Source organism: Lacerta agilis, chromosome 5 (assembly GCF_009819535.1).
Source record: "Lacerta agilis isolate rLacAgi1 chromosome 5, rLacAgi1.pri, whole genome shotgun sequence".
Taxonomy (NCBI): Eukaryota; Metazoa; Chordata; class Lepidosauria; order Squamata; family Lacertidae; genus Lacerta; species Lacerta agilis.
Window position 1 is genome coordinate 26746104 of NC_046316.1, and position 26586 is coordinate 26772689.

The 26586-nt window shown below is 43.9% G+C and overlaps 1 protein-coding gene across 2 annotated transcripts; it reads right to left on the minus strand.

Moving 5' to 3' along the window:
• Window positions 1-16353: 16353 nt before the first annotated feature.
• Window positions 16354-19583, minus strand: CHST3 (carbohydrate sulfotransferase 3). 2 transcript variants are annotated; one of them, XM_033149062.1, is made up of 2 exons: window positions 19317-19583; window positions 16354-18050 (listed from the first exon to the last, which is right to left on the minus strand). In XM_033149062.1, the coding sequence occupies exons 1-2, from the start codon at window positions 19451-19453 to the stop codon at window positions 16811-16813; spliced, it is 1377 nt and encodes a 458-aa protein (XP_033004953.1). In that variant the 5' UTR covers window positions 19454-19583; the 3' UTR covers window positions 16354-16810. The 2 variants fall into 2 exon arrangements, with proteins under 2 accessions (XP_033004953.1, XP_033004954.1); XM_033149063.1 differs by having other exon boundaries at window positions 19179-19455.
• Between the last annotated feature and the right edge of the window lie 7003 nt (window positions 19584-26586).

The following is a 26586-nucleotide window of genomic DNA, read 5'->3' on the forward strand; positions in this document are numbered from 1 at the left end:
CATGCGTTGGCAGAAACCCTAAGGAAGAAAGGGATAAGCTTTCGATGGGAATTCCCCGAGGGATTGACGTTCTACTTTAAAGGCAAAAGATATAAGATTAAGAATGTACAAGAATTAAAGAAGTTCACCAGGAGATACCCGAAGGAGCTAGGACTGGAGGAGGAGGAGAAGGGAAAGAAAGTAAGAGAAATAGCAGAAAGGAAGAAGGAGGAAGGAGCAGTAGGAGGGGCAGAGGAAGAGGAAGAAGAGGACGAAGAAGAAGAAGGGAGAGAAAGAAGTGACCAGGAAAGTGAAGAGGGAGAAGAGGAAGAGGAACGGGAGAAAGAAGACAGCGAGAGCACCAATTTGTAGAAAGATTTAATAGAAAGAATTTATAAGACATCAGAATCGGAAACGAAATATGATTTTAAAACTCCAATCCTGCAATATAAATGGTTTAAACAATAAATGTAAGAGAAATAAAGTTGAACATGTTTTGAACAAACAAAAACTAGATGTCATATGTTTACAAGAAACCCACATTGCCAAAAAACACAGAAGAATATTAATAAATAAAAGGTTGGGTTTGGATTTTGTGTCGGCAGATAAAAAGAAAAAGCGAGGGGTGGTTTTTTATATAAAACAAAAGTTAGAACCTAAGCTGGTGTATAAAGATGAAGAAGGGAGAGTGGTAATTGTACAAATAACATGGCAAGGTGAGAAAATACAATTGGTGGGGATATATGCCCCGAATAATAAAAAAGCTAAATTTTATAAAAAGTTGGAGGAAACATTGCTTGAATTTGCGGATCAAAAACAAATCCTAATGGGTGATATGAATGGGGTTGTAAACCCGGCATTGGACAGATCCTCAAGAAGCTCAGGCTCAGAAGGTAAATTGCCAAAGACTTTCTTTACGCTAACAGAGAACCTAAATTTGATAGATGCATGGAGAGCCAAGCACCCTATAACAAGACAATATACCTATTTTTCGGAGCCCAACAAAAGTTCAGGGAGAATAGACCACATCTGGGTTACTAAAGGATTGTATTTTAAGGTGAACAAAATAGAGATCCAGCCGAGAATATTATCTGACCACAATGCGGTATATATGGAATTAAAGGGAGAAAGCACTAAAACCAGGTGGAGAATGAATGAGAGTTTATTTAATGATAGCAAAGTAGTAGAAAAAGCAAAGAAGGTATTAAATGATTATTTTGAATTGAATATGAATAAAGGAACAGACCTGAACATGGTGTGGGATGCCAGCAAGGCGGTGATAAGAGGCTTCATGATCTCCCAAGACATTGGTAAAAGGAAAGAAAGAGAGAAGAAGAAAGAAGAAATCTTAAAAGAATTGGAAGATAAAGAAAGGCAATTAACTCTAAAACCAGGAAATCAAGATCTGAAGCAAAATATTAAGGGGCTGAAAAACCAATTTGAAATATTAATCAATCAGGAAATTGAGTGGAAATTAAAATGGTTAAGACAAAAGAATTTTGAGCATGCCAACAAAACGGGGAAAGTATTGGCGTGGCAATTGAAAAAAAGACAAGAACAGAGTATAATAAATAAAATCAAAAGGAATGAGGAAATAATTGAGAACCCAAAAGAAATTAAAAATATATTTCAGGAATTTTACAAAAATCTTTATCAGAAAGAACAAGAGAAGGAAGAAGAGATGGATTACTATTTAGAAAAGAATAAACCAAAAAAAATATCAAAAGAGGATCAAGAACAATTAAATGCATTGATAACAGAAGAAGAACTCAAATGCGCAATACAAAAATTGAAAGGAGGGAAAGCCCCAGGCCCCGATGGCTTATCGACGAGATATTATAAGGAATTGGCATTTCAGTTAGTACCAAGGTTGTTGGAGGTGATGAATGGGATCTTGACCAATGGGAAAGTCCCAAACTCATGGAAAGAGGCCTTTATCTCGTTAATCCCTAAACAAGGCACAGACCCATTAAATGTCAAAAATTATCGGCCGATTTCATTATTGAATTTAGATTATAAATTGTTTACAAATATATTGGCGGACAGATTGAAAAAAGTTTTAAATAAAATAATTCATAAAGACCAAGCAGGGTTCCTTCCAGGTAGGCAGATGAAAAACAATATCAGAACAATTGTAGATCTAATTGAGTATTTGGATTTGAAAATACAGAAAAAAGCAGCCTTAATCTTTATAGATGCCGAAAAGGCTTTCGACAATGTATCGTGGCAATTCATGATGAAGGTTCTAGAAAAGTTGGAGGTGGGAACAAAATTCTTAAATGGGATTATGGCTATTTACAAGGAACAAGTGGCAAAATTAGTGGTCAATACTACATTAACAGATGAATTTACAATTACAAAAGGAACAAGGCAGGGATGCCCAATATCGCCGCTTCTTTTTATTGTTGTGCTAGAAGTCTTAGCAAATAAACTAAGAGACACAAAAGACATTAAAGGAATTAAGATTGGCAAAAAAGAATTCAAAATAAAGGCCTTCGCGGATGATTTAGTTATGACGTTGGAGGAACCGATGCAGAGTCTGGGAGAAATGTTGAAAGTAATAGAGGAGTTTGGGAAACTAGCAGGTTTTAGGCTAAATAAAGAAAAAACAAAAATACTGGTCAAAAATTTAAATAAGAACGAAATTGAGGAATTACAGGAAAAGTATGGCATTATGGTGGTAAAAAAGGTTAAATATTTAGGAATTTGGCTGTCACCTAAAAATATTAATCTGTTTAGTGATAATTATGATCCGACATGGAAAGAAATCAAAAAAGATTTAGAAATTTGGAATAAACTAAATTTATCTCTGTGGGGAAGGATTGCAAGTGTGAAAATGAGTGTCCTGCCGAAAGTCCTATTTCTTTTTCAAATGTTACCTGTGATAAAAGGTACAAGTCAGCTAAAGGAATGGCAGAGAAATCTGTCAAAATTCATCTGGCAAGGCAAACGTCCAAGAATCAAACATAAATTATTAATAGACAAAAAAGAGAGAGGAGGATTTGGATTGCCAGATTTAAAAATTTATTACGAAGCAGCATGTATGACCTGGTTGAAAGAGTGGATAACTTTAAAGGATAGAGAGATATTGGACTTGGAAGGCTTTAACAACAGGTACGGATGGCATGCATACCTTTGGCAGGACAAGGTGAAAGTACATAGGGAATTTTTGACACATGTATTTAGAAAGCCCCTGTACGAGGTGTGGCAAAGACATAAAGAACTGGTAGAAAGAAGGACACCTAGGTGGTTATCACCCACGGAGATATTAACAATAAAGAAAATTAATACAGAGGAAGAAAATTGGCTAACATATGAGGATTTGTTGATTGAATCAGAGAAAGATTGGAAAATTAAAACTTATGATCAGGTGGCAGATAAATTGACTGGGTGGATCCAATATCACCAGGTGTGTGGTCTATTTAATGAAGACAAAAGAAAACGTAATTTTGATAATAAGAAATCGAAATTTCAAGTGGAAATTTTAGAAAGTGATGAGAAAATATTATCCAAGATGTATAATTATTTATTAGAATGGCATACGAAAGACGAAGAGATTAAAGATGTTATGATAAAATGGGCGATAGATGTCGGGCACAATATCCAAATCGAAATGTGGGAAAAACTATGGAAAGATCATATGAAATTTACTGCCTGTATAATCTTAAAGGAAAACATTATGAAAATGATGTACCGATGGTACTTAACCCCAGTAAAATTAGCAAAAATATATAAGAAATATGATAAGAAATGTTGGAGATGCGAAGTGAAAGATGGTGAGTTTTTCCATATGTGGTGGACATGTGAAAAAAAACCTTATTGGGAAGCAATTTATAATGAATTAAAAAAAATTTTTAAATATACGTTTACGAAAAAACCAGAAGCCTTCCTGATTGGTTTAGTTGGAGAAGAAATCGAAAAAAAAGATCAAAGATTCTTCTTATATGCCACCACAGCAGCGAGGATATTAATAGCGCAAAATTGGAAATTAAAAGAGGTACCAACGGTAAATGAATGGAAAAGGAAATTAATGGAATATTCTGAATTGGCAAAATTGACGGGGAAAATAAGAGAGCAAAGTGACCAAAGGTTTCAATTGGAATGGGGTAAATTTCTGGATTATGTAAAAGATTGTAAAGATATGTAAACACTTACAGGATTGACGAACTTCTTGTAACAGGACAGAAATGTATAACAAAAAATGATAACAATATGACAACAAAACATGTGGGAATGAAGAGAAAGCGAGGGAATAGCTATAACAATAAAAAAACCAGAGAAGAGAAGGAGGGAAGTCAGGAAAGCTCGGCGGAGTTTGTGTAACAATTGTGAAACTTTATTTGATGAATGTATATGTATTTTGTTTGCTGATGGAAAATAAAAAAATACTTGCAAAAAAAAAAAACAAATCTGGAGTGGAGTGTCTCTTTGGGGCCACATCAGCAAGGCTGAGCGGGGGGGGGGGGGTCTTGTCATCTGGGCAGCCCAGGACCTCCATACACTGCCCAGGCTTGTGCCCAAGAGAGATCATTTCAGTGCTGCTAACGCCACAGTTTGACTTCACCCCTAGAGGTGTACTCCGTTGTTTCTTGAGACAGACAGTTGCCACATATCTTAGCCCCCGCCCCCCGCAACCTTCACTCTTGCGGTCTTCATTCTCACCTTCCCCATCACTCCTGCTTGCCTGCCTTCTCCCTCGCCCTCCCCGCTTCCTAACTGCACACCACTAGCGCTGCCAGGCCAGCATCCTAGAGAATCACTTTTCTAGCCGTTCCAGGTCTTGTCCATCAGGATTCATTTAGGCCTTAACTAGAAAATGAGGGTGTTTGCAGGACTGCAGCTGATTCAAGTGCAATCCATCTAGGCACAGAACATGGGAACTGGATATACTGATGAAGCGGGAAAGAGAAGGCGGCTTGTTTCTGTTATTCAATCACAATACAGGTATATAGCCTGGGAGGTGGAGGGAAGAGTCTGGGAGGCAGAAGGAGCAGCGGCACAGGGAAAAGTCTTGGGTATGTTTTTGCTTATGTCCCCACTGGAAGTCAGGGTGACTTGGAAGGTGTAAACATTTCCTAAACAAGCGCCAAGTTGCTTTTTAACAGTCCTGCACACTAGCCTGTCTCTCCCCCCACCCCCCCAATGGAGGTATTTGTTCTTAGTTTAAACAAGCCGGTGAATGTCTGGAAGTGTTTTGAGTCACAAGGCAAGGCTGTTTCTTCCTCAGAGCCTGCTGTTTCAATGCTCCCATTTAGAACATCCCACAGGGTCAGCTTGCAACAGGAAGAGCTAGTAGCTGAACGTGATTCTCAGCAACGATCATAATTATAGGTTCTCCAGGATAAATAGAGAACATGTGAACCCCACCGGGTATGCTAGTTACTATTGTAAGGGTTCTTCAGTGCACCCCGGTTTATTCTTTTGAAACTTGCGGTATACTCACAAACCCATGTGCACATTGGGGTGACTGTGAGTTGAACACTGAATGCGCACAGTAGTGTTTGTTGACATCGAGTTTTAAGTGAGAGGGAGCCAGCTCAGTGCATGGCCAGATAAAGCCCTGGAGTCTCCAGCTGCCGATCCCCAGCTTTAGCAGTATCTTTAATTATTCAGCCAACAGTCAAGAAAGCGGTTTCTGCACATGCTGTGGAGGGAAAGGAGGGGCAGGTGGGGCTCATCCACCTGGGAAGGTAGCCCATCCAGGAGAAGGAAGACTGATCCTAAACCCCCGCTGCCATGCAGGATATCTTCAGGAAAAGAAAAGGCTAAGAAGTAAACCCTACGCAAATCCAGAGTTGAGTCCCTAAGACGGTTGGATGGCGCCTTATACGCCGCCTCCTGGCAACTCCTGCAGCCAAGCTGGTGTCAAACATAATGCTCTACTTTCCTTTGGGCTACATCAGGAAGGCCGGGGGGGGGGGGTCTCGTCACCTGGGTAGCCAAGGACCTCCATACACACTAGCCAGGCTTGTACCCCAGAGGTCAATTTGGTGCTGCTAACTCAGCAGTTTGACTTCAGCCCCAGGAGTGCACTCTGTTGCTTCTCAAGACAGACGGTTGCCAACAACATGATACCCTGCTTTTCTATCAAACATTCTCAGCTTACAAGTGATACCGTAACTATTAAAAAAAGAGGTCCAAAACTTGCACTTTGCACACATGCCACTCTTAAGACCATGGCTGCTGACTGAAGCTGTAGTGTGCAGATTCCCTTCAGCTGTGCAAGTAGAAATAATATTTTCTCCTCGACAGGGAGGCGAGAAGCAACCCCCCTGCAGTTTCCATTTCTCTGGCAGAATGACGAGGGTAGGATGGCCTTCCTGGGAGGCAGGGGTGCAAGCTCCCAGAGGCCCCTCAGAGCCCCGGCTGGTATGGCAAGAGGCCAGAGGATGCTTGCCTGCTGCCCTGGCTTCCCTAGGGCAACTCTCCCACAAAGGAGGCAGTGCGTGGTGATGCCACCACCCTTTGGCCCCCTGTGCCAGTGAAGGAGAAGACCTGCTCCTGCAACTTAACTCTTCCCTCCCCCTGCCACCCTTTCCTCGTCCCTCCACTTGTGTATTCCTGTCATGTTGACATTTTACTACTTGTTTATTGAGTGAATAAATGGCCGGGTTGTAGAGGCTATTAATAGGGCAGGAGTGACATGGGAAAGGGAAGAAGGAGACAAGAGTGCAAACGGGCTGCTATTTCCAGCCGGCCTCCAACTAATTTTGAGCCTGGCTTCAAAAGCCAGACTGATGGAGAGGATATTAATAGAGCTGAATGAAATCCACAGCTTTTGTTGCCCGCGGTGGGAATTACAGTGCTTGGGAGGGGCAGCGAGAGAAACGCCGAACCCTCTTTTCAAATGTGAAGCTAGGAAAAAATGCATGGCATTTTCCCACTAGGGACATTTTCTATTACAAGCTCAAAAATGCTACTAAGATGTTTAGATCTCTAAATAAAAACCCTACTGAAGGCAATTTGAACACACATGCCCATAGAAACATGGTTTCAGTGAGTGTGTGTGTGTGTGTGTCTGTCTATCCTACCAGGAAAGGAAGCTCTGACTGTTTCATAGAATTAGAGTTGGAAGGGACCCTGAGGGTCATTAAGTCCAACCCGCTGCAATGCAGGAGGATCAAACCTGTAACCTTGGCATTATCAGCATCATACTCTAACCAACTGAGCTATCCAGGCTTTTATAAGGCCGCTCATAAGCTGCCTGCTAAAACAACTGTCTAATTAAAGCAATCTATTAGCTCAGTTGGTTAGAGCGTGGTGCTGGTAACGCCAAGGTTGCAGGTTCAATCGCCGTATGGAGATACTGTAGCTGCATATTCGTGCAATGCAGGGGAGTGAGTTACATGATCCTCGGGTTCCCTTCCAACTCTTATTATTTTAAATTAAACATTAAATTGCCTTCATAGTTGGTTTTTAAAAATAAATTGCCGAGACACTCTAGGATTTTTCTTTGCAGATGGTGTAGCAAAAAGCTTACCCGCGTCAAAAGTAGGGTAGCAGTGACGTCACCTACCTGTAGTTGGGGCTACAGCAGCAGCAGCAGGAGCACGTTTCATTACTCAGCATGCCATATTGGCTGTTCCCCATGAGGCCGACTCCACATGTGGAGGAAGGCCACATCCCAGTGGCTGAGCATAAGCTTGGTATGCAGGTCTCAAGTTCACTCTCCAGTTATCTCTCTGATAACAGGGTTTGGAAAAGGCCTCTGTGAGAGATCTTGGGGGAGTCACTGCCAGCCAGAGGAGGAGATACTGGGCTAGATGCAAATGCTTTTTGATGCTACAGATAATCAGCTTCACACCTCTTGCTAGATCCCAAAAACCTGGATTCTATCCCTCACCCCAGTTAAGGATTTCTGTGAAACCAGCAAAGTTTACATACCCTCCCCACATAATTGCAAAGATTGCATACCCCTCTCTCTCATCCTCCTAAGACCATCTGTCTTATAATGTATCACAGAAGAATAACTTTAGGAGACTTCCTCTTTTGCAGTGAGCATGTGGTGGGCAATTTGTTTGCTACTCCTGGAGGAGGCACAGAAGAAAAGTTAACTTTCGGGTTTTTTTTTTTTCATTTCCTTTGCAGTCAATACTGCTAAAAAAAGATGGGATACAAGAAGCTTGCAAACATGATTTTCTGTGCCCTGATAGTTTATACTTTGCGCGCTAATGTAGCCTACAGTACACATCATGGCTTGCTATAGAATCCCAGGAAATGTGCAGTTGGATATCAAATGTATTTATATGGCTGGTATCTGAGGCAGGCTACAACAGTAATGCCTCTGAACATGTGCAGAGTACCGATTCGCCACGAAACCACTGCACTCAGGCTTCATGCATCTAGGGGGAGCAGCGCTTCTTGGCTGACGGAAGCTGCCTCCTCCCTTTCAATAAATTGAGCTCAAATTTTATGCCTCCTCCTCCTTTCACTGTCTCTCTGTGAAACAGGGGAGAATGGAAAGCAATGGGTGAGGATTGGGGAGGTGAGCAACCAACACAACAGCTGAGGAAACATGAGAGCATACAATCGCCTCCTTTTGGGCGCTTGTTAAAAAGCTTTACAGGAGGGTGCTGTCTGCTTTGCTTTGTCTCCTAGACCCCAGATTTATTTTCCTGAGCACCTTAGGACAGGACATGTCAACACTTGTGGAGCAGGCAGTCTCAGCAGCTGGCGCATCTTCAGCTGCCATCTCCCACTGCCAGACAGATGTCTGTTTAGAATAGCAGAATTCTGCATTTCTTTTTATTCTTATTTAAGAGCAAAAACAGATCTTCTGACAGGTCCACAGCCTTGGTGTTTTTTTGTTTTTTTTTAATGTGCAGCAGTTCTATCCAGGCAGCCAGGCACTGTTATTATGCCATAGGATCCACCTTTGGGCTTTGAAGTGGCAGGTTATTAGAGGGGGGACAAGGGCACCAATGGTCAACTGACTGCCCCCCCTCCCCCAGAAGAAGCAAAGGTAAGCACAGTGGTCCAAAGGTGAAAACTCCCAAATTCGCAGTTGGGCATTACGTTGGAACCAACTGAACTGTCACAAAAAATGTGTTAAGCCATTGAGCTTTCCCAGACCTCTTAATCAGGCAGTATATTGCAGGAAACAGGGAGTGAGGAGGGATGAGGGGAAATTGCAAACAAAACGAAGGAGTACAAAAATTAGGACGGTTTTGTAGCCACAGTTATGGTTGATGACTCTTCCAAGCAGCTTGCAAATGAGTCAGAGCTTCCTGCTAGGTTGTGAGTTAGAACCAGCTTTGTCTGGAAGAGCTTCCGCAAGGCCTGTCAAAAAAAAAAAACCAGCAAAAGCAGCAGCCTGGGTTTTGAGGGGGGCGAACAGACATTTCTTTGTGGGAAAACCCTGCCTGTGCGCTTGTTTCTGCACCCCTGTAATGCCTTCTTAATCATTCGTTTTTAAACGGGCCTCTATATAGACACTCTTCACATTACAGCTGCCTTGAGTTTTCCCACTCCTTGAAGGAGCGTGAAACATCACCCCAACATGTCTCTATCCAAGCAGGCACTGCCTTAGCATGCCATGGACCAAAACAAGTTTTAAGCACCAGGCAAAGTTCTCTAGCTAAAAACCTCCATCACAGCACATAAGGCCAGTAAGAAAATGTTTACATATTGGTTTCGCTATTTTGGGGAGGGCTTCTAGCTCATAACACAGATATCTCTGCGTACAGGTAAATAAACAGGGGGGGGGCATTATTTGAACCTCTCAACTGCTCTCCTCTTGCAGATACTGGGAAAGCACGTTTTCCTACCATATAACATGGCTGTTCTTCCTGGCCTTCTTCCACACAGATTCCTCCCACCCATGTGAACCCCTTCAGTTTGAAGATACAGGGCCTGCCTTGAATCTTGTACATAATTCTGATGTTTTGCTTTTAAACAAACTAAAACAGCTGTTTCTGGCAGAATGATATTGTCCATTCGAAGATGGGGTTTAGAAGGGGGACGTGACTGACAGATGATTCTTCCATTTGAGTTAAAGCACGGCCTAGGATAAACGAGAAAACGAGATGGAAAAACAGATAAAAGTAGGAGAGAGCAGCTCTCTCAACAGCCTTGGAAGGCTGAGAGCAGCTGGAAATGCTCAACTTTTCGGCATGATGCACGCCTGCAGTTCTGTCTCTGAGGCATGTTGGATGGGGCAGGGTGGCGGAGCTGCAGAATGTTAGGTCATTAGGTGAGTAAACAATACCAAATCCAATTGTCTCAGGGCAGTATCTTGCTTGTATCCTGTGCATATGTGGGAAAATGCACTCGACTACTGCATGCACCGCTTTGTCCTTTCACACAGAAGCAGAGGCCAGAAGTAGGGCAACAGGCTTTATAATCAGAGGTGCAATGCCACTGCAGGCTTCTTTTAACATTGGCGACTCCTGCCTTTTTGAAAATGTTTCGCATGACAACCATAGGGATAGCTATGGAACTCTGATGGCTCCACTCCAAACTCATTTCCCCCCCCCCCCCTGTGTTACTACATGAACATTTAGTTGTGTTTAATTACGTTTTAATGATTGCCTTTTCTATGTTTTAGTTTGTTCTATTTTTTTTTCTGTGTAAGCTGCCTTGAGTCCCAGACTGGGGAAAAGGTGGGCTATAAATAACTTTAACTTAGTGCAATGACAAGCCCAGTGTTAGAAAATCCCCGGGCACCAGGGGTGTTTTGCATCCGACGTGGGTCCAACTGCAAGTCTTTGGATACCAGGTTGGCGATGGGCATCTCCATCTGGCTGCTCCCTCCAGCTTCCTTAAGCAGATAAGCAGAAGAGCTTTATTTAGGGAGTACATGGTTCACCCCTCTTCTCAGTCAATCCCTACAACGACCCTGTGAAGTAGTTTAAGAAACTGCGACTGGCCCAAGGTCACCCAGTGAGCTTCATGACTGAGTGGAGATTTGAACTCTGATCTCCCAGGTCCTAATCCAACACTCTTAACCACTATACCACACCGGCTTCCTAGAGTACTTCTGCTATGGGGCAGCTACATAAATTAAGTAGGCAAATAAATACAGGGAAAGCAAAATGTCACTTGGATCTGGAATATTTTCCTTGAAGCTTCAATTTGTTTTATTCTGGTTTGTTTTATCTGATGTTTTAATGTGTTATAAACTGCTTCGAGGGTTTCTTCTTTAAAATACAAAGCGGTATAGAAATCAAACGAATAATAATAGTTGTTGCCTTTCTGCTCCAAAGACTCCCAAACCAATAACCTTACCCTTGTAGGACGCTTTGTGTGCCAAAATTTGTTCTTTGCAAAGTGAACCCAACGGCTGATAGGAGCTGCTTTGCACTGCCCCAAGGCAGCAGGGGGTCAGGAGGCCACACAGCAAAGGAAGCCAGTAACTGGGCTTATGCACCATTCTCCTGGGCCAACTGCATCCTTTTACAGCACAAATGGAAGTGAAGACAGCATGCTGATTGAATCTTGACAGAAAACACGAGGGGGTGTGAGGCTGTGTTGTTGGAAACCTGATTTTCCTATAATCTAGCAAGTCAAAATACCCAGAAGGTCAAAGCCTGTCTCACTCTCTCACAGACTGAAGATGTGTTCATCAAGTTTCCAAAAAAAACCCAAAAAACCCACCAACCAACCAACCACCCACCCTTCCTTAAATAAATATACCAGCACTGAATGACGCCCTTGTGCTCAGGAAGGTCAAATGATTGGCTTAGGAGAAAATTGCCTCTCTGTGTCTATCCCCGGGCTAGCTACAGAGTCGGGAGCCTTTCTGTGTGATCTCCTGAGAGCTGCCAAAGAATTACACCCCCTCCTATTCCTGGGTCTGCTCCTACCAGTGATACTGGACTCCCACTTTTGGCCTGGACTCTTATCCCCCAGTGGATACAGCAAGACTGGCAGACACTGTGCTTAACCAAGCATCCCCACATGCTTGCACCATGTCAATATAAATTAAAATAATTCTCTGTATAAAAATGTCTGCAGCCTTACAAAACGGGAAGCTTTCTCAGCTGCCAAAGTGCAAGAGCAGGGGCTCTCTGGGGGGAATGAACCCCATATTTGATATAAGGTTGGCCAGGCTGCAGTCCAGAAAACTTTCCTTTACCTTCAACCAGATGAGGTTGCTGCCACGGCTTCGTCCTTCCTACACTAAGTCGCTCCTCCCTCCTCCTATGGGGCAAAAGCAAAGTCTTGCCTGCTTCGCCACCTTGCAGAAGCGTGTTTGGCAATGTCGTTTTAATGATGGAGGTTGTCTGGGCTGCAGCATGACAGCCATACCTATTTTGCTTTCCATGAATATATTTAAAGGATAGATAGCTTGATTCTAGACTTGCCAATCACCTGTGATCTGTATAAGTATAAATGCAGCTAATGACTGCAATCCAGCACCCATTCAGGCACACTTAAGCCCCATTGGCTAAAATTATTGGTATAGCGTTACTGGGCAATGGATTATGGCTCCCCTGCATTTTCCGGCGTGATAAAACTATGCAATACTTTTCTTTTTCATTTTAAGATCTTAAAAGAAAAAGTCTGTATGCCATCACACTGTGAATCCTCATCTTATATGTCTGCAACCACGTCCCCCTCCTCAAACACACACCACCTTTTCATTGGCAAATAAATAAATAAATAAATGCACCTCTTGCGGTGCAATAGGAAGAATTCTGTCGAGCTGAGGATACAGAACACATTGTTAACAGAACAAATGGCTCCCCTTATCGTTTCTAAGATAGTTAGAGCTATTTGCAGCTCTGAGATTACAGAGGGAGAATAAAATGTAATTGTTTCCTGCCCAGTACTTTCCTTTAAATAGAACCCTTCTCTCCCGTAAAAGATTCTTGCACAAAAAAAAACAGGAAGGGAAAAAAAGACATGTTTTATTTTAACCAGAGCTACTCTTAATTTAATTGCATCTCTATTTATTGGGAAACATTTCTGAGTCTGTTTTTATTTTGGTGCAGTCCCAATTCCTGCTAATAAAGTTATTTTTCATCTTCCCCTCCCCCCATACAATAAATAAATAAACAAACAAACCCACTGCACATTTTACAGCTAAAGACAGACAGAAAATATACAAAACTGGAACCATTTTGTAGATGTAAAGAAATTATGGCTGCTTTTCACCAAAGCCACAGTTGTATTTTTCTCTTTTTTTGAAAACAACAACACAACAGAATGTGAAAGCACAATTAAAATTAAGCAACAGCAGAAGCAACACATAGTGAACACAGTGCTGGCTGAAACTTTCCATAAACCAGAATAATTTCCAATGGGCATGGGGGCTGTTAAAGTATCCTACCTGACTGTGGACTGGATAGCTTGAGATTCGGAAGTAAAGACTGTCCATATTGCTTTTCATAGACAGAAAGTTCTCAGAGCCATCCAGCACCTCTGTACTGTGTCCTTTGGAACAGGCCATGTTTTGGTCATTCTTCCTTGTAGTAATTTTCAAGAGACAGAGCAAGCTATGCTGCATCTGACCCTCGTCCTGCTTAAGACTGTTTCATAGGCAGCATTCTGCCCCCACTGAGATGTCCACCCTGCAGGGGTCTGTGTAGAAACTGACATTTAAGCCTCACTTGTACATTTCGTAGCATGTGCCATATCACACTGTCTCTTGTGTCCATTACCTCTGACCACGTGGTCTGGGCAGATTGTGTGGCTCCGCACCACACTAATATCTACTAGTACATAAACCCACCTGAGCCGCCATGTGAGTGGATGTTGCAGCTGTGGATGCAACCATCCTGCTCTAGACCAAGTTTCACCAGTCTGGTGCCTTCAGACGTTTTGGGCTACAGCAGCCATGCTGGTTGGGGCCGATGGGAGTTGGTTGTCCAAAACTTATGAACATGTATCAATGGGGCTTTCGAGTGATCCCAAAAAAGTGTTTTACGTATATACATCAATGCGCACCATTCAGCAGGACTCCGTTTCACTCTATGCCATGTTATACAAGAGCAGTGTGTCCCAAACTTGAGTCTCTGGCCGTTTTGGGACTACAACTCCCATCATCCCTAGCTAACAGGACCAGTGGTCAGGGATGATGGGAATTGTAGCCCAAAAACAGCAGGAGACCCAAGTTTGGGAAACACAGCAACAGAGCATGAACATTTCCCTACAGTGACCCCCAAAAGAGAATTTTGCTTGCGTCTAAGAACCACCCCGTCCCCACCATAGAGAAGAGAGTTCCCTTCAACAGTGAGGCAGGTGGTCTCAATGCCTGCTGTATGCAGAAGAACCCCAGATCCATGCGGACTGCGCCCACATCCATCTCCTTTGCCCATGGCGCTGTCCTGGACTGGAAATGAATGCACAACCCTTGTTTAAAGGCTTCCCTGAATTACAACTGAGGGAAATTTCACACATCATATGCATCATTTGGTAACTCAGCTGATTGCTTTATACTCTGAATGTGTGAGACGGCGAAGATCAGTCACCACTTATCAGTCAGGCAAATTATCTCCACCGAAGAAAGACAGGTTAATAAGGGGAGAGTGGAGGGGAAAGAATAATTTGTGCTCATCGCTGTACAGGTGACTGGTGCTAGTAATCTTGAGTGTGTGAAGTCATCCAGCTGGGTGACAACTGGGTGAAAATTAGCTGATGTGAACACCCACCTCGTTCTGTGATGCTTTCTGTGGAAAACCTAGCTTTGAAACTTTGGGAGACATTTTGGAAAGAATTACCGGTAATGGCAACCCAGAAGCATTTTTCTTAACTTTCTGTTCAGTGGCATACTCTCTCTTTTTATCTTCTACACCATGGTATAAATTTCCTGTTTAGATAATCAACTGCTTTTTTCTGGGTGGGGTGGAGAGATGATTTTTTTTGCCGCAGCTCTGCAAAAGTCCTCTTTTCATTCCCTGATCACTCACTTCATGTCAGGAAAATAGGACTGCGATGCATACAGTTCTCTTCTGAGTGGGTTAAAATAAAATGCAGTTACTTATTCGGGAATTCTCTCCCCATTCTCCCCCCCCCCCCCGCCGTAAAAAAACAAATAAAGCAATGGTCTTAAAAGCCGTAAGCATTAGCAGCTTCTGGCTGAACAACATTTTTTAAAAGAAAGAAAATGAAGGTTCTAATAATTTATGACTCCATAGACATCTCAGCCAATTGAGATTGGAGATATTTTTCCTATTACAGAAAGTAATTGTTTCTTTTTTAAGGTGTTAAATTAGCATTGCAAGAAAGAACAGTGACAACTGTGAAGAATGGATCACAGTCTATATATCTGTCTCCACACAGAAATGTGACATATCTCCTGCTACTATTAGTATATGCCATTATATTACCGGTACATCCTTTGGTATTCGTGGTGACACAAGGCAAGGCTCTTTGTTGTTTTTGCTACCACAGCTTCCCCTCTAGCATATATATATATATATGCTCATCTGGAATAAACTCAGCATTTCCACCTTGGATGCTCAGTCCAGGCAGGGCAAGTAAGTTAGTAAGTGCTTCAGTTTAATAGCAGGGGCTGACATGTGCTAAAGATTCATTGGGTTGTTTCCTACTTGGTTGCATTCACTTGAAGCAAAGCAACGAAAAAGTGAACCCACAACCAGAAAGGAATAAGAGGAGTTAAACCATTTCCATTTCCTATCACCGAACCGAACTCTGAAATTGCAGAGAAAGAACTATTGGCAGTTTCCAACCAGCACTTGAAAAGGACACAAAAACAATTATTGGAGGTAAGGAGGAGCAGGCAGGGTGGGAAAACACAGTTAAAGCCACAGCCTTCTGTCACCTTACAAGAAAGCAGCTATTGTTTCTAACCGCCTCCAGTCGTCTGGATGAGATTCAGTAACAATTGATTCAGTGACAAGTGAGAAAACCAGACAGCAGGTGTTTGTTTTCAAAAATAGACTATCGGAGACCAAAACAGTTGATGTCACTGAGGAAGCTTGATCCTCAGGGACGCAGGCTGAATGCTATTCCATTCTTCCTCTCCTCTCCATTCAAATGTTGTTTTCATAGCCCGCTTTCTGTCTCTTGTCCAAGGGCTTAGGTGCAAAGCAAGACAAAAGGCAGCAAGCACACGAAACTGTCCGTGGTGTAGGCCAAAATCCTCTCATTACTGTCGGTAGAGCCAGCTTGGACTCTATTCTTGTGTCCCGTCCCGTCCCCCCACCTCCCCTGGTGACTGGTGTGATCCAAACACATCTCAAGTTTAAACAAGGCATGAATTTATCTGAGGGTCTCAAGTAGGAACGTTCAAAACACCCTCTTGTCAAAAGGATGAGGCAGTCACGCCTCCCGCTGAACAAGTTTCTTTTTTCTCTTTCACACCCTGTCGCAAATATCAGCCCTAAATTTAAGGCTGCCTGAGGCAATTACCAGTGCAACAACTCTGCTTTTCTTAACATCTCCCCAGCAGGATGTGAAAGCAATTTCTTTTCTTCTTCCTTTTTAATAACTTTCAAAAATAGAAAATTTTCCCTCTTTGGGTGTTTAGTGAACAAATGCCCCAGGCATTAAGAGAAAGGCCCTCCTCTGCTGAGGAGGATGTGAACATGAGGTAGGGAAAGCAGAACCCAGCACTTCACGCTCCAACCTGTGCCAGCTTCTGAACTCTCCTTCGTATTGAAGCTCAGCCACCTCACAAATCCATCAAGGGGCCTGGGATTTGAAAGGCAGGTGACGCCTGCTCCCAGAAAAAGCAGAAAGCACCTCGGTGCGAGGACGGCGAACGCAAGGTAAGCAGAAGCACGAAGCACGCTAGCCGAAGGCATCCCCCCTCTCCACCCTTTGCGCTACATGCTGTTTCCCCTCCAACAATTCTTGCGCTCCGGCTTTTCTAATCCGACAAGAAAGCTATGGTGTGGAAAAATCCACCGGCAAAGTGGTGCCTTTACGTGACCCAAAAGGTCCTCCTCTCCTCCAGCAAGCTGACCGATCTGTTCGTAAGGGCCTCAGGGCTGCTGGCCAGCTTGTAGCCGAAGAGTTTCATGGCCGGGCTGCAGACGTTCTGCACCACCTGGGCGAGCTTGAAAGGGATGCTGAAGCGCCACTTCTCGAACTGCTCTGAGGAGTTTTTCTGGGTGGAGTAGATGTCGTTGCTGTTGTGAGGCGCCTGGGTGTTCTTCCGGATCCACTCCTCTACCTGCGGGGTGATGGCAACGCCCGAGAATCGGTACATCTCCTTGGCCTTCTGGAGGGGTGACCTGGCAATGTCCTCATAGCGGACCAGCATGTAGCGGCCGCGGAGCCAAGCCGGCTGCCTCAATCCAAGCTCTGCCGAGAGCCTGATGCTCTCGCAATTCCCCCGCAGCCGCTGCACCTCATCCTCATTGAGGGTCGCCGCGCCTTCCGTGGCCCACTTCTTCCACGTCTCGTACTTCCCGGAGAAAGCGACCATGCGGGAAGCCAGCACCGCCCGGGGGTCCCTCACCAGCTGAATGATCCTCATGTCTAAGCGAGGGTCCTCGACGAGTGGGCGCAAGTACTCCAGCTGCCGGATCCGCACCACCTTCAGCGCCATGTGCTCCTTACGGCGGCAGGCCTCCATGGCCAGGGTTACGTTGAGGGGGCCGCAGCGGCGGTTCTTGCAGTGGTACTTCTCAAAGACCTTCTTGACGAACGGCGTGCAGACGGGCTCCTCGCACAGGGAGCGGCTGGAGCCACGGCGGAACAGGAACTGCGTCAGGTGGTCCTCCGGGAACGGGATGATGAAGTTCTCCAAGATGTAGAGGTCGCAGAGGAAGAGCTGCTTCAAGACGTCCCGGTAGACAAGGGCTGAGCCCACGGCATTGGCGCCTCCGGTCTCAAAGGACACAGTCCTTTCAATGTGCCACAGCGGCTCGAAGAGGTAGAAGATGTTGCCCTGTTGGTTGAAGAATTCCCCCACGAAGGAGGAGCCGGTGCGGGTGGTAGCCATGAGAAGAATGTGTCTCCGGGTTCCCTGAACAGGCGCTGGCAAAGTCCCCCCGAGCTGCAAAGTGATATTCTGAAGGTGGTTCCTGAGCTGGGAGAAAGCCGCATCCAGCTCGCTCAAGGACAGCAGGGAGCCATTCTCTGACAGCACCGAGCCAGAGTCCGTGCTGTTGGCTTCCATCAAGGACTGCGGAGACTGCTTTAGTTTGTCGGACACCCTGTGAAGAAAGTGAACAAAAGTCACCTTAACGAACAGCAGCAGCAATATTAAAGAGCGGGGCACACAATGTTTCAAAGGTTATTCCAGGCCTTAAGAAATCAAGTATAGCCACTGGTTCTCACTTACTTGGCAAAGGCCTGGGGTGGAGATGGCATTAGGCACCAAAATGTCTTAGACTTGCCCGGGGTAAAGAAAGTTTTCATAGCAGGGTGCTTACCTGCTAATTCTAATATTCTGACTGAACCCCTGATAAACCTTCTAAGGAATCCCTATATCCCCAGAACACCATTTGCAAATCGGTGCCTCAGTTAGTTCAAAAGCATAGTCTGTGTGTATGTATCTCTTCGGCAAAGTCAACACAAGTGGCAGCACAACCAGCCAGCCACTCGCAATTTGCCACCAGAGGCTGCTGCCCTGTCATTGTAACTTGCCATAAAGCCAGCCCGGGCAATAGTGATCTCCTGTTATAGGTTACCCAGTAGCAAAAGGGAGTGTTTGAGAATAGAAATGCTTGTCTATGTACCACGGTAGTTAACTACCATGCTTGTATAAGCACTCGGAAGTGTCAGTTATTAGTGGTCTATAGAAAGTGTAATAACCACTGTCTGAGACGGCTTTCTACAAAAGCAGGATGACCGGGGGGGGGGGTGAGGAGGAAGGGGAAGGGCCGTAACTTTGTTTTGCATTGCATTGCATTTGGAAGGCCCCAGGTTCCAGGTAGGGTTGGAGAGAGCGCTGTGTGAAACTCTGCCGGTCAGTGTAGAGAACACTAATCTGGGTGAGCCCAGTGGCCTCACTCGGCAGTTTTCTATGTTTCTGTAAGGACTGAGATCCTATCTGTACCTTTAAAAGCTGTTCAGAACAGTGAACTTTGGCAGCTGCAGCTTGTCAAGCAAGAGGGAGAAAAGGTGCACTTCGTAAAATTCCCTCTTGCCCCTTCCTAGGCAGATTCTGCTAGAAGGCTCTTCTTTTTATAGATATATCATATCAAATTGATTTGTACAATTCCAACCATCCATTACCGCCACCTATCCCTGTGTGGGGCATTATGTTTAAAATAGCAACCTGTCTGCATTCCTGGGTAAAGAGGTAGCTTAATTCACACTGGGAGGCAAGAAATATTTACCTTGTTCCAAAAGGCCGGAGAGATGGTGGTAGCAAGTTGGGACCTGCAAAGGTGGTAAGATATAGCTGCAGCCTGAAGGCTACGCTAGGAAACAGAGAAAGCCTCTCTTCCAGCACAGCTCTCCTTTCCCCCTCCTACCTTGAGATGATGTTGTTCTCCTTCTCAATAATGACAAGGGCTACCACAAACACCAGGAGGATGGCGTATTTGCTCCTCATCCTCAGGCAATGCAGCAGCTCCCAGAAGTCTTGAGGTAACGTGTGCCCTTTATCCATGGAGAGAGTGTGTGTTGCGTTGCCAAAGAAAGGCCTTTCCCCTTTGAGGAGAAGGGGGGAAATGGACCTTCTTCAAACTTCCCTGTTGTTCTTCAGCTATCTGGAAAGCATCGTCTAGCATTAGTTCTGGCAGATGCCCTGCAGAGAGGGAGAATGTGAGAGAAATTGCATGTGTCAATAAATACACTGCATGCTTAGGAGCACGTCTGAACTGCATGCCATTTCAAATTGGTTCTATCTGGACTTAATGGGCATTAGAACTCTGTTCTTGGCTCTGCCCAGAGGAGATTCATCCGGGGCAGGATTGCATCCAAAGGATGTAAGTCACCAAGTTCCCTGCCCACCTTCAGGGGGACTACAATACAACAAAACCAAAACACCAAACCGGCTTGCAAATATAAAGGACAATTTTACTTAGTTAAGCAAAATAAAGTGCAACGTGCATTTCAAAGCCCGGAGATACTTAAAACATAGAGTCAACTAGTGGCACAACTCTGCCTATAATGTGTATAATTATAGTGTCATAGCACAGTAGAAACAAGCAAATCGTTCTGCAGATAGTTATCTGCTGGAAGCGCAAAGTCGTGTAAGTGGGAACGGTTCCAAGAAAGGGTTCTTCACGAGGCCATATGTAGAGACAGGGGTCATACGATAGTAGTAGTCGCAGACGAGCACCTTCTCACCGTCCCACGGCAAAAGTAGTGCAATTGATCAGAAGTAGTACAAATTGATCAGAAGACCTGTACTCCGGATGTTAAGCAGGTTTCGCAACAGCTTCATCAGTCCATAATACTGAATAATACAAAGCAACATTCCAGTCACAATAAACGAAAAGATAAATAATCTTTGCACATAAACCATCTCATATTATATCTTACCTATACACTAAACACGATACGATATAAGATCATCACAGGCACAGCAAGTATGCACCAAATGAGGCAAAGCATTTTAAATACATTACAAATAATTGAAATCGATCGTCACATTTGACTAAACCACACCAACATCACAGGTGTATAAAATCAATCATCATAGATAATTAAAGGTACAGCTGCACTTCTCTGCTATTACAGCACAAAGACATTAATCTGAGTTCATCTATAACATCCAAGATCAAATTCTGTATTCAGTCCTTTTGGAAACATTGTCCCCAATTGGAATATTAATTTACCGTATTTTTTCCGTGTATAAGGCTAGGTTTTTTCCCTTAAAAATGTCAAAAATTAGGGGGCATCTTTGTGGCGATCACACACAGGGTCCCCGGATGTTTCATGGTCGATTGATCCCTGTGCCACCACGGTCTCCTCTCTCGCTGCCACCAACCAGGCCCTACCTGGTAAATCTATTGAGTCCAGTCAGGGTTAAGTTGTAAAATCAAACCTATGTTTATTTATTCCAGAATAACAAGCATGTGGTTTCATAAACGATTGCAAACAATGTCAAACATGGGTGTCTTCCCAGACCTATAACTCCCTCTACTAGCTCTCCCTCACTTAACCACTTCTCAGCTATTTACTTGGCTTCTATTCTCCTAACTGGTCTTGACTTAGTTTCCCTGTTACATTAACTTCACCGATGCACACTCTTTCCTAACTCACTCCCACTCCAACCAACCTCCCAATTCCAACCCACTCCCACAACTAACTCCTCTGTATCTTCCCTGCCCACTAACTGTCACTCTGACTCCACCCCCTCTGGGTTCTGGCTGGTACCTGGTTTAACTATTTCACCTCCAGCACCTTCATGTTACCGTCACAGTCTTATACACGGATACATCTTTCCCCATTTTCTTAAATCTGAGTCCCCCAAAATAGGGGGGCATCTTATACATGGGGGCGTCTTATAGACGAAAAAATATGGTATACTCTTGTTGTAACAAGGCTCTACACCATAGCTGTCAACTTTCCCCCTTTTAAAGGGAAATTCCCTTATTCTGAATAGGATTCCTCGCAAGAAAAGGGAAAAGTTGACAGCTATGCTCTACGCACACCAACTGTTCTATAAGGTAATTTTTAAAAAGTCCATAGAATGAAACAACTCAAATCATTTTCAGTATGGGCCTCTTGATGAAAATGCTGAACTAACGGAGCTTCTGTACAAGCGTTGCATATCCTCGATCTATGCTCAGAGATTCTAGTCCTAATAGCACGGGTGGTACTTCCTACATAGAGTAGCCCACATGCACACCGAATACAATATACACAGTTTTTTGTGGAACAATTTATAAACTTTCAAAATAATTTTTTGCCCGTTTGATATGTTAGTAAATTATTTCACTGGCAACGCAAATCTGCAACATGTGCAATGACCACATCTGTAATGCCCTTTCATTTTTTTTTTAATGAAAATTTATTGGTTTTACAACAAACAACAGACAAATATAACACCCACATTGACCCAACACCCAACTAAAAATAGACAAATACACAAACGCCAATAATTCTTCTTCTTATACTGTAAAAAAAAAAAATTCCTTGGTTGAATCTTAATACAGACTTCCCCTGCCTTTTCACCTTCGGTTCTAATCCTAAATATTACTTTAATAACATCATATACCATCATATTCTTAACAAATCAAAAATCTAAAAATTAAAATCTAAAACACTCTTCTTAACAAATCTTGTTTTATAATAAACAATATTTTCCCATTCTTATCTTAACATAGATCGAATCATATTATAACTTCGTATTAATTCCACACAAGATTCTAATTCTTAACCCCTTATTTTCAATATAGATCATAACAAAAATCTTCATTCACTATAACTGCTGTTAATAACAAAAATTAAAATATCTCTTTTCTTAATCTAAAACTTAAAGTCTTGACACACCGGTTTCAGGTTACCATAATAAATCCCTTTTTCCTTTTTACCCTTAATACAGCTCACCCAATCCCCCTTCTGTCCATTTTCTTTGGTCGTCTTGCTCCAGAGCCGCTCCTCGAAGTGTCCTTTTTCTTTACAAGTCCACAGATCCAGACTAAGTCCACAACAATCCTTGCACAGAACATCCGGGTATGCACCTTTTCTTCCAGCGTCTCCAGTTCATCGTCACATTCTTCTTTTATTTGTAGACATAAGCATAAAATTTTCACCTTCGCTCCCGAGCTCTCACCTCGAGAGTTAGATATAACAATTTTCTCCGTCCTGGGTCTGCCACCCCCAAAGGACGATCCATTTCTCCAGAGTCGCCATATCATTCCATCCTGTTGTTTAATCAACCCCTTCAGTTCCGTGCCAAGGTTCTCTTCCAATGCAGCCATTTCCTGTGAAGTCTCCTCTGTGGGATATAGCTTTTCTGACATATGACAATTCAGTATTTCCAATTTTCGGTTAAGCAGTTCCAGTCTCAATAAAATAATCCTTTCTTCATCACTCATTTCACAGTTCGTAGCCAAGCATGGCAGAAGCGGGCATAGGTGTCAAATTACAGTTTCGATTTTCAGACTTCTCCATCTTAATACCAGTAACTTTCCATTCAGTCACAGTCCTTCACAGCCATTTTCCCTGAATCCAGGGCGCAAGAACCACAGATTTTAAAAAGAGATATTATCCACCAATTTATTCCCCAAAGGGAAATCCAGAAAGTCTCACTTGTCAAACTTTAAATACTTTGTAGCCATCGCTGTAACAGCAGTCTCTTAAGCTGGTTATTTTCTATCCCCCGAAGGGAGAGAGGCAGGCTCCCTTTCCAAATATCACCCAGGTCGTCAAAAAAGCGCAAAAGCAAGTCTGATTCAATACTCACGACCACCGGGATTCTTAGACTCCAGATTTGACAGGTAGAACATTGACGCTCATCGCGGGGGCAACCGCCGCTCCGCGTCCCGGTTGGGGCATATCCCCTGAAGCCCGGCTCTGTTTTCCCTTCACCCCCACTCCCCCTTTACAGGGGGAGCGAGGGAAGGGTTCAGAGCCACAGTGGGCATAGCCGGGGAGCCCAGGGTGCGGGACGCTCTTCCCGCACCCCATCGGAGCCCCGCTTTGCGGTAGCGGGGCTCCAACCCCCGGGACGGACTGGGTCGCCTCGCAGCCGAGGCAGCCCACGACCGCTCCGTAATGGCGTCGCCGCCGGAAGTCCTGTAATGCCCTTTCAATGTAGTGTTTGGGGTCATTATTATGATATTCAAGTAGGTCAGTATGTGAAAGAACGTCCCTAAATGATCTTGTACGTCTTTTACCCAAAACAGGCATATTCTCACAGCCTGGAATGTGGGAATTAATGTGCCAATGTCGCTTAATAACTCTTTCAATGGAAGAAGCCAGACAATTGTACTCTATAGAACCAAAGATCCTGTCATGTTTATTTTTAGACTTCGGTACCAACAATTCCTGTCTTGGTGTTCTTTGGGCCCTTTCAAATGCTGTTTGAATTATTTCCTGTGGGTAACCCCTATCTCTTAACGAAGAGGAAAGGGCTGCAGCGTTATGTAAAAAATCAGTCTCGAGAGAATAATTTCTTTTAAGTCTAATAAACTGACTGAACAGGAGACTATTTTTTTAATTGGACCGGGTGATTAGAATGATAATGAAGTAATGAATTTCTATCGGTGGGTTTACGAAATGGACGTAAATGTATGGCATGTTCATTGCGTTGAACACCAAAAAATAATTCAACATCTAGAAAGGGAATACTTGTCTTGCTCCTTTTACCTTCAGGGGGAAACAGGGTAACCGCAAGAAGGTTGGGGCTGTTGCCTCCTGGAAGTACGCACCACCCTCCTATGTCAGTAGGGGACATATCTCCCTGGTGGCTGTGTCACTTGGCCTCTCACTTCCTCCTAAAGCTCCTGGCTCACACCTACGTTTGCCTGGCTTCATCCTGCACCTTTGCTGGCTTCAATTTGGGATGCTGCCAATTTCCGTCTCATTATTCTAACTAGGGTGGTAGGGCAGCATCCTAACATGGCTCCTCCATCCCTCGGCACAACCCAAGTAAAGCCCCAGAGTTCCTCCAAGGCCGCACTTCATTATGGAGAGTGTGCACAGGATTTGTGAAACTTCACTTTACCTCAAGTGATCAGCAGAGAAAGAAGCAGGTGCTTCCACATGGGGTGTCTATTATGGGATAGGTACTTCTAATCAATGCAAGTGGGGGTTGTTGTTGTTGTTTTCGCAGGATCCTCATGACGTATTTTCCCCTCCCCACCCCCAATTCAATCTTCACATTTGCTTTCCAGGACAGCTCCAATCATTTTTTTTATTTTTAAAAAAGGCCTATCGCCAACTATCCATTTGCAATATTCTTAGTGACCAGATTGCATATTAAAAGGCCATCTGGAAGCACCCACAGTTGTCTGAGCTTTCCTTCCCGAGATTCTGTGCCAAGCAATGTGATCCAGTCCTGGCTGGCACCATTACAGACTGTAAATGGGGGAACTGCATATCTGAACACACACACTCTTTCCCTCTTTCTCTGTGTGTATTACATGTATGCATTTTTTTTAAAAAAATTGATTATTAAGAAGAGAACTTCTAGCCTACCCTGACTTTTCTCCCGACACCATTTATTTATTTATGAGCAGGTTGCTTTTTGGGGGTGGGCAGGAGGGCATAGGGGGGAAATTCCAACATATGACCCTAAAACAGGGGTCGGCAAACTTACCAGGCCTCGCGCTGGTTCCTCCAGCGGCGATCATGCGGTGGGCCGGAGGGTGGGGGAGTGTGCGCCCAAAGTGCCCGCACACGCTATTTCTGGCACACTTCCACCGAAAATAGCTTGTGTACATGGGCCTCCTCAGACCCGGAAGTGCGCCGGAAATGATGCCTGTGCATGTGCACAAGCTATTTCCGGTGCTCCACTGACCCGGAAGTGGGCAGCCACACCCGTAAGAGCGGGTGGCAGCAGCGGGCGTCGCCGTGGGCCGGATAACTGAGTCCCTCAGGCCGTATCCGGCCTGCAGACCTTTGTTTGGGGACCCCTGCCCTAAAAGTTGCAACAAGGTTCTGCTGATTGTGTAGCTTGGCCCCTCTGCCTCTACTGCCTTTTTGAGGACTGCCGGTCTCATTATTTCCCCCTGAACGTTCACCCCTCCACCTTCTCACCATTTCTGAGCTATTTAATGCTTGGGTGCTATGTGGCAGTTTGCATCATTAGTAAATCTTAATGTGTACCAGTCATCTTTCTCCAAGCAGTAAGACAAAGGTGCATAGTTTAAAGGCGTGAGGAAAGGTATAGATCAGGTTGCTAAGCAATTAATCCTAAATATTTTTCTAGGAAGCAAGGCTGGCCCTCGCCCCTGGAGCTTTCAGCGTTGGGAAAGGGCTAGAGTGACAGCAGTATCTGAAGAAGTGTGCATGCACACAAAAGCTCATACCAATAACAAACTTAGTTGGTCTCTAAGGTGCTACTGGAAGCAATTTTTTTTGTTTTGTTTCAGCAGCAGTAAAAGTGAAAGTCCCACCTGTTGCTCAACAGAAATTGATTATTTATTCATCATATCGGCTACCTGCAGTCATGGCCCATGGGCACCCAAAGAGAGATACTCTAATTACAAAAGCATAAAGCAATGGGCGACAATGAAATACGATTTAAAAAAAAATCCAATAAAAGCAAGTTCAACCGTCACATAAAAAACAGTAAAAAAAGAGAAAGCAGCAAGCCTGACAGCTAATTTCTTGTATAAAACTAGCCTCCAGATAGCATCATCCATCAACCACCAGCAAAAGCTTTAAAAAAAACCAACCTTTTACAAAAATGTATTTACTTGCTAGTGGAATGCAGCAGGGAAGGGAGCTAGGTTAAGGCTCTATTTCAGAAGCATTTCTCATGGTGTGGGTGCCTGCTCCTCACTCTTAGCGAAGAACAAAGTCTCTCCCCCAGATATCAGGGGCAACTGCAAGAATTTTAATAGCAAAAAACTGGAAGACAGAAGAAATACCAACGATAGAAGAATGGCAGATGAATATGATGGACTATATGGAGCTTGCTGAACTGACCGGGAAACTCCGAGACCAGAGGGACGACGCGGTGGAGAAAGATTGGAAGAAGTTTATATTTAAAGAATATATTTAAAGAATAATGTATAGATTAGTATTTGAAATAAGCAGGAAGATTAGATAGGCAGCAGATATAGAAAATTGACAAGGTTTAGAAATAGATGAAGCAGTGTTATGGTATTAGATAGAGAA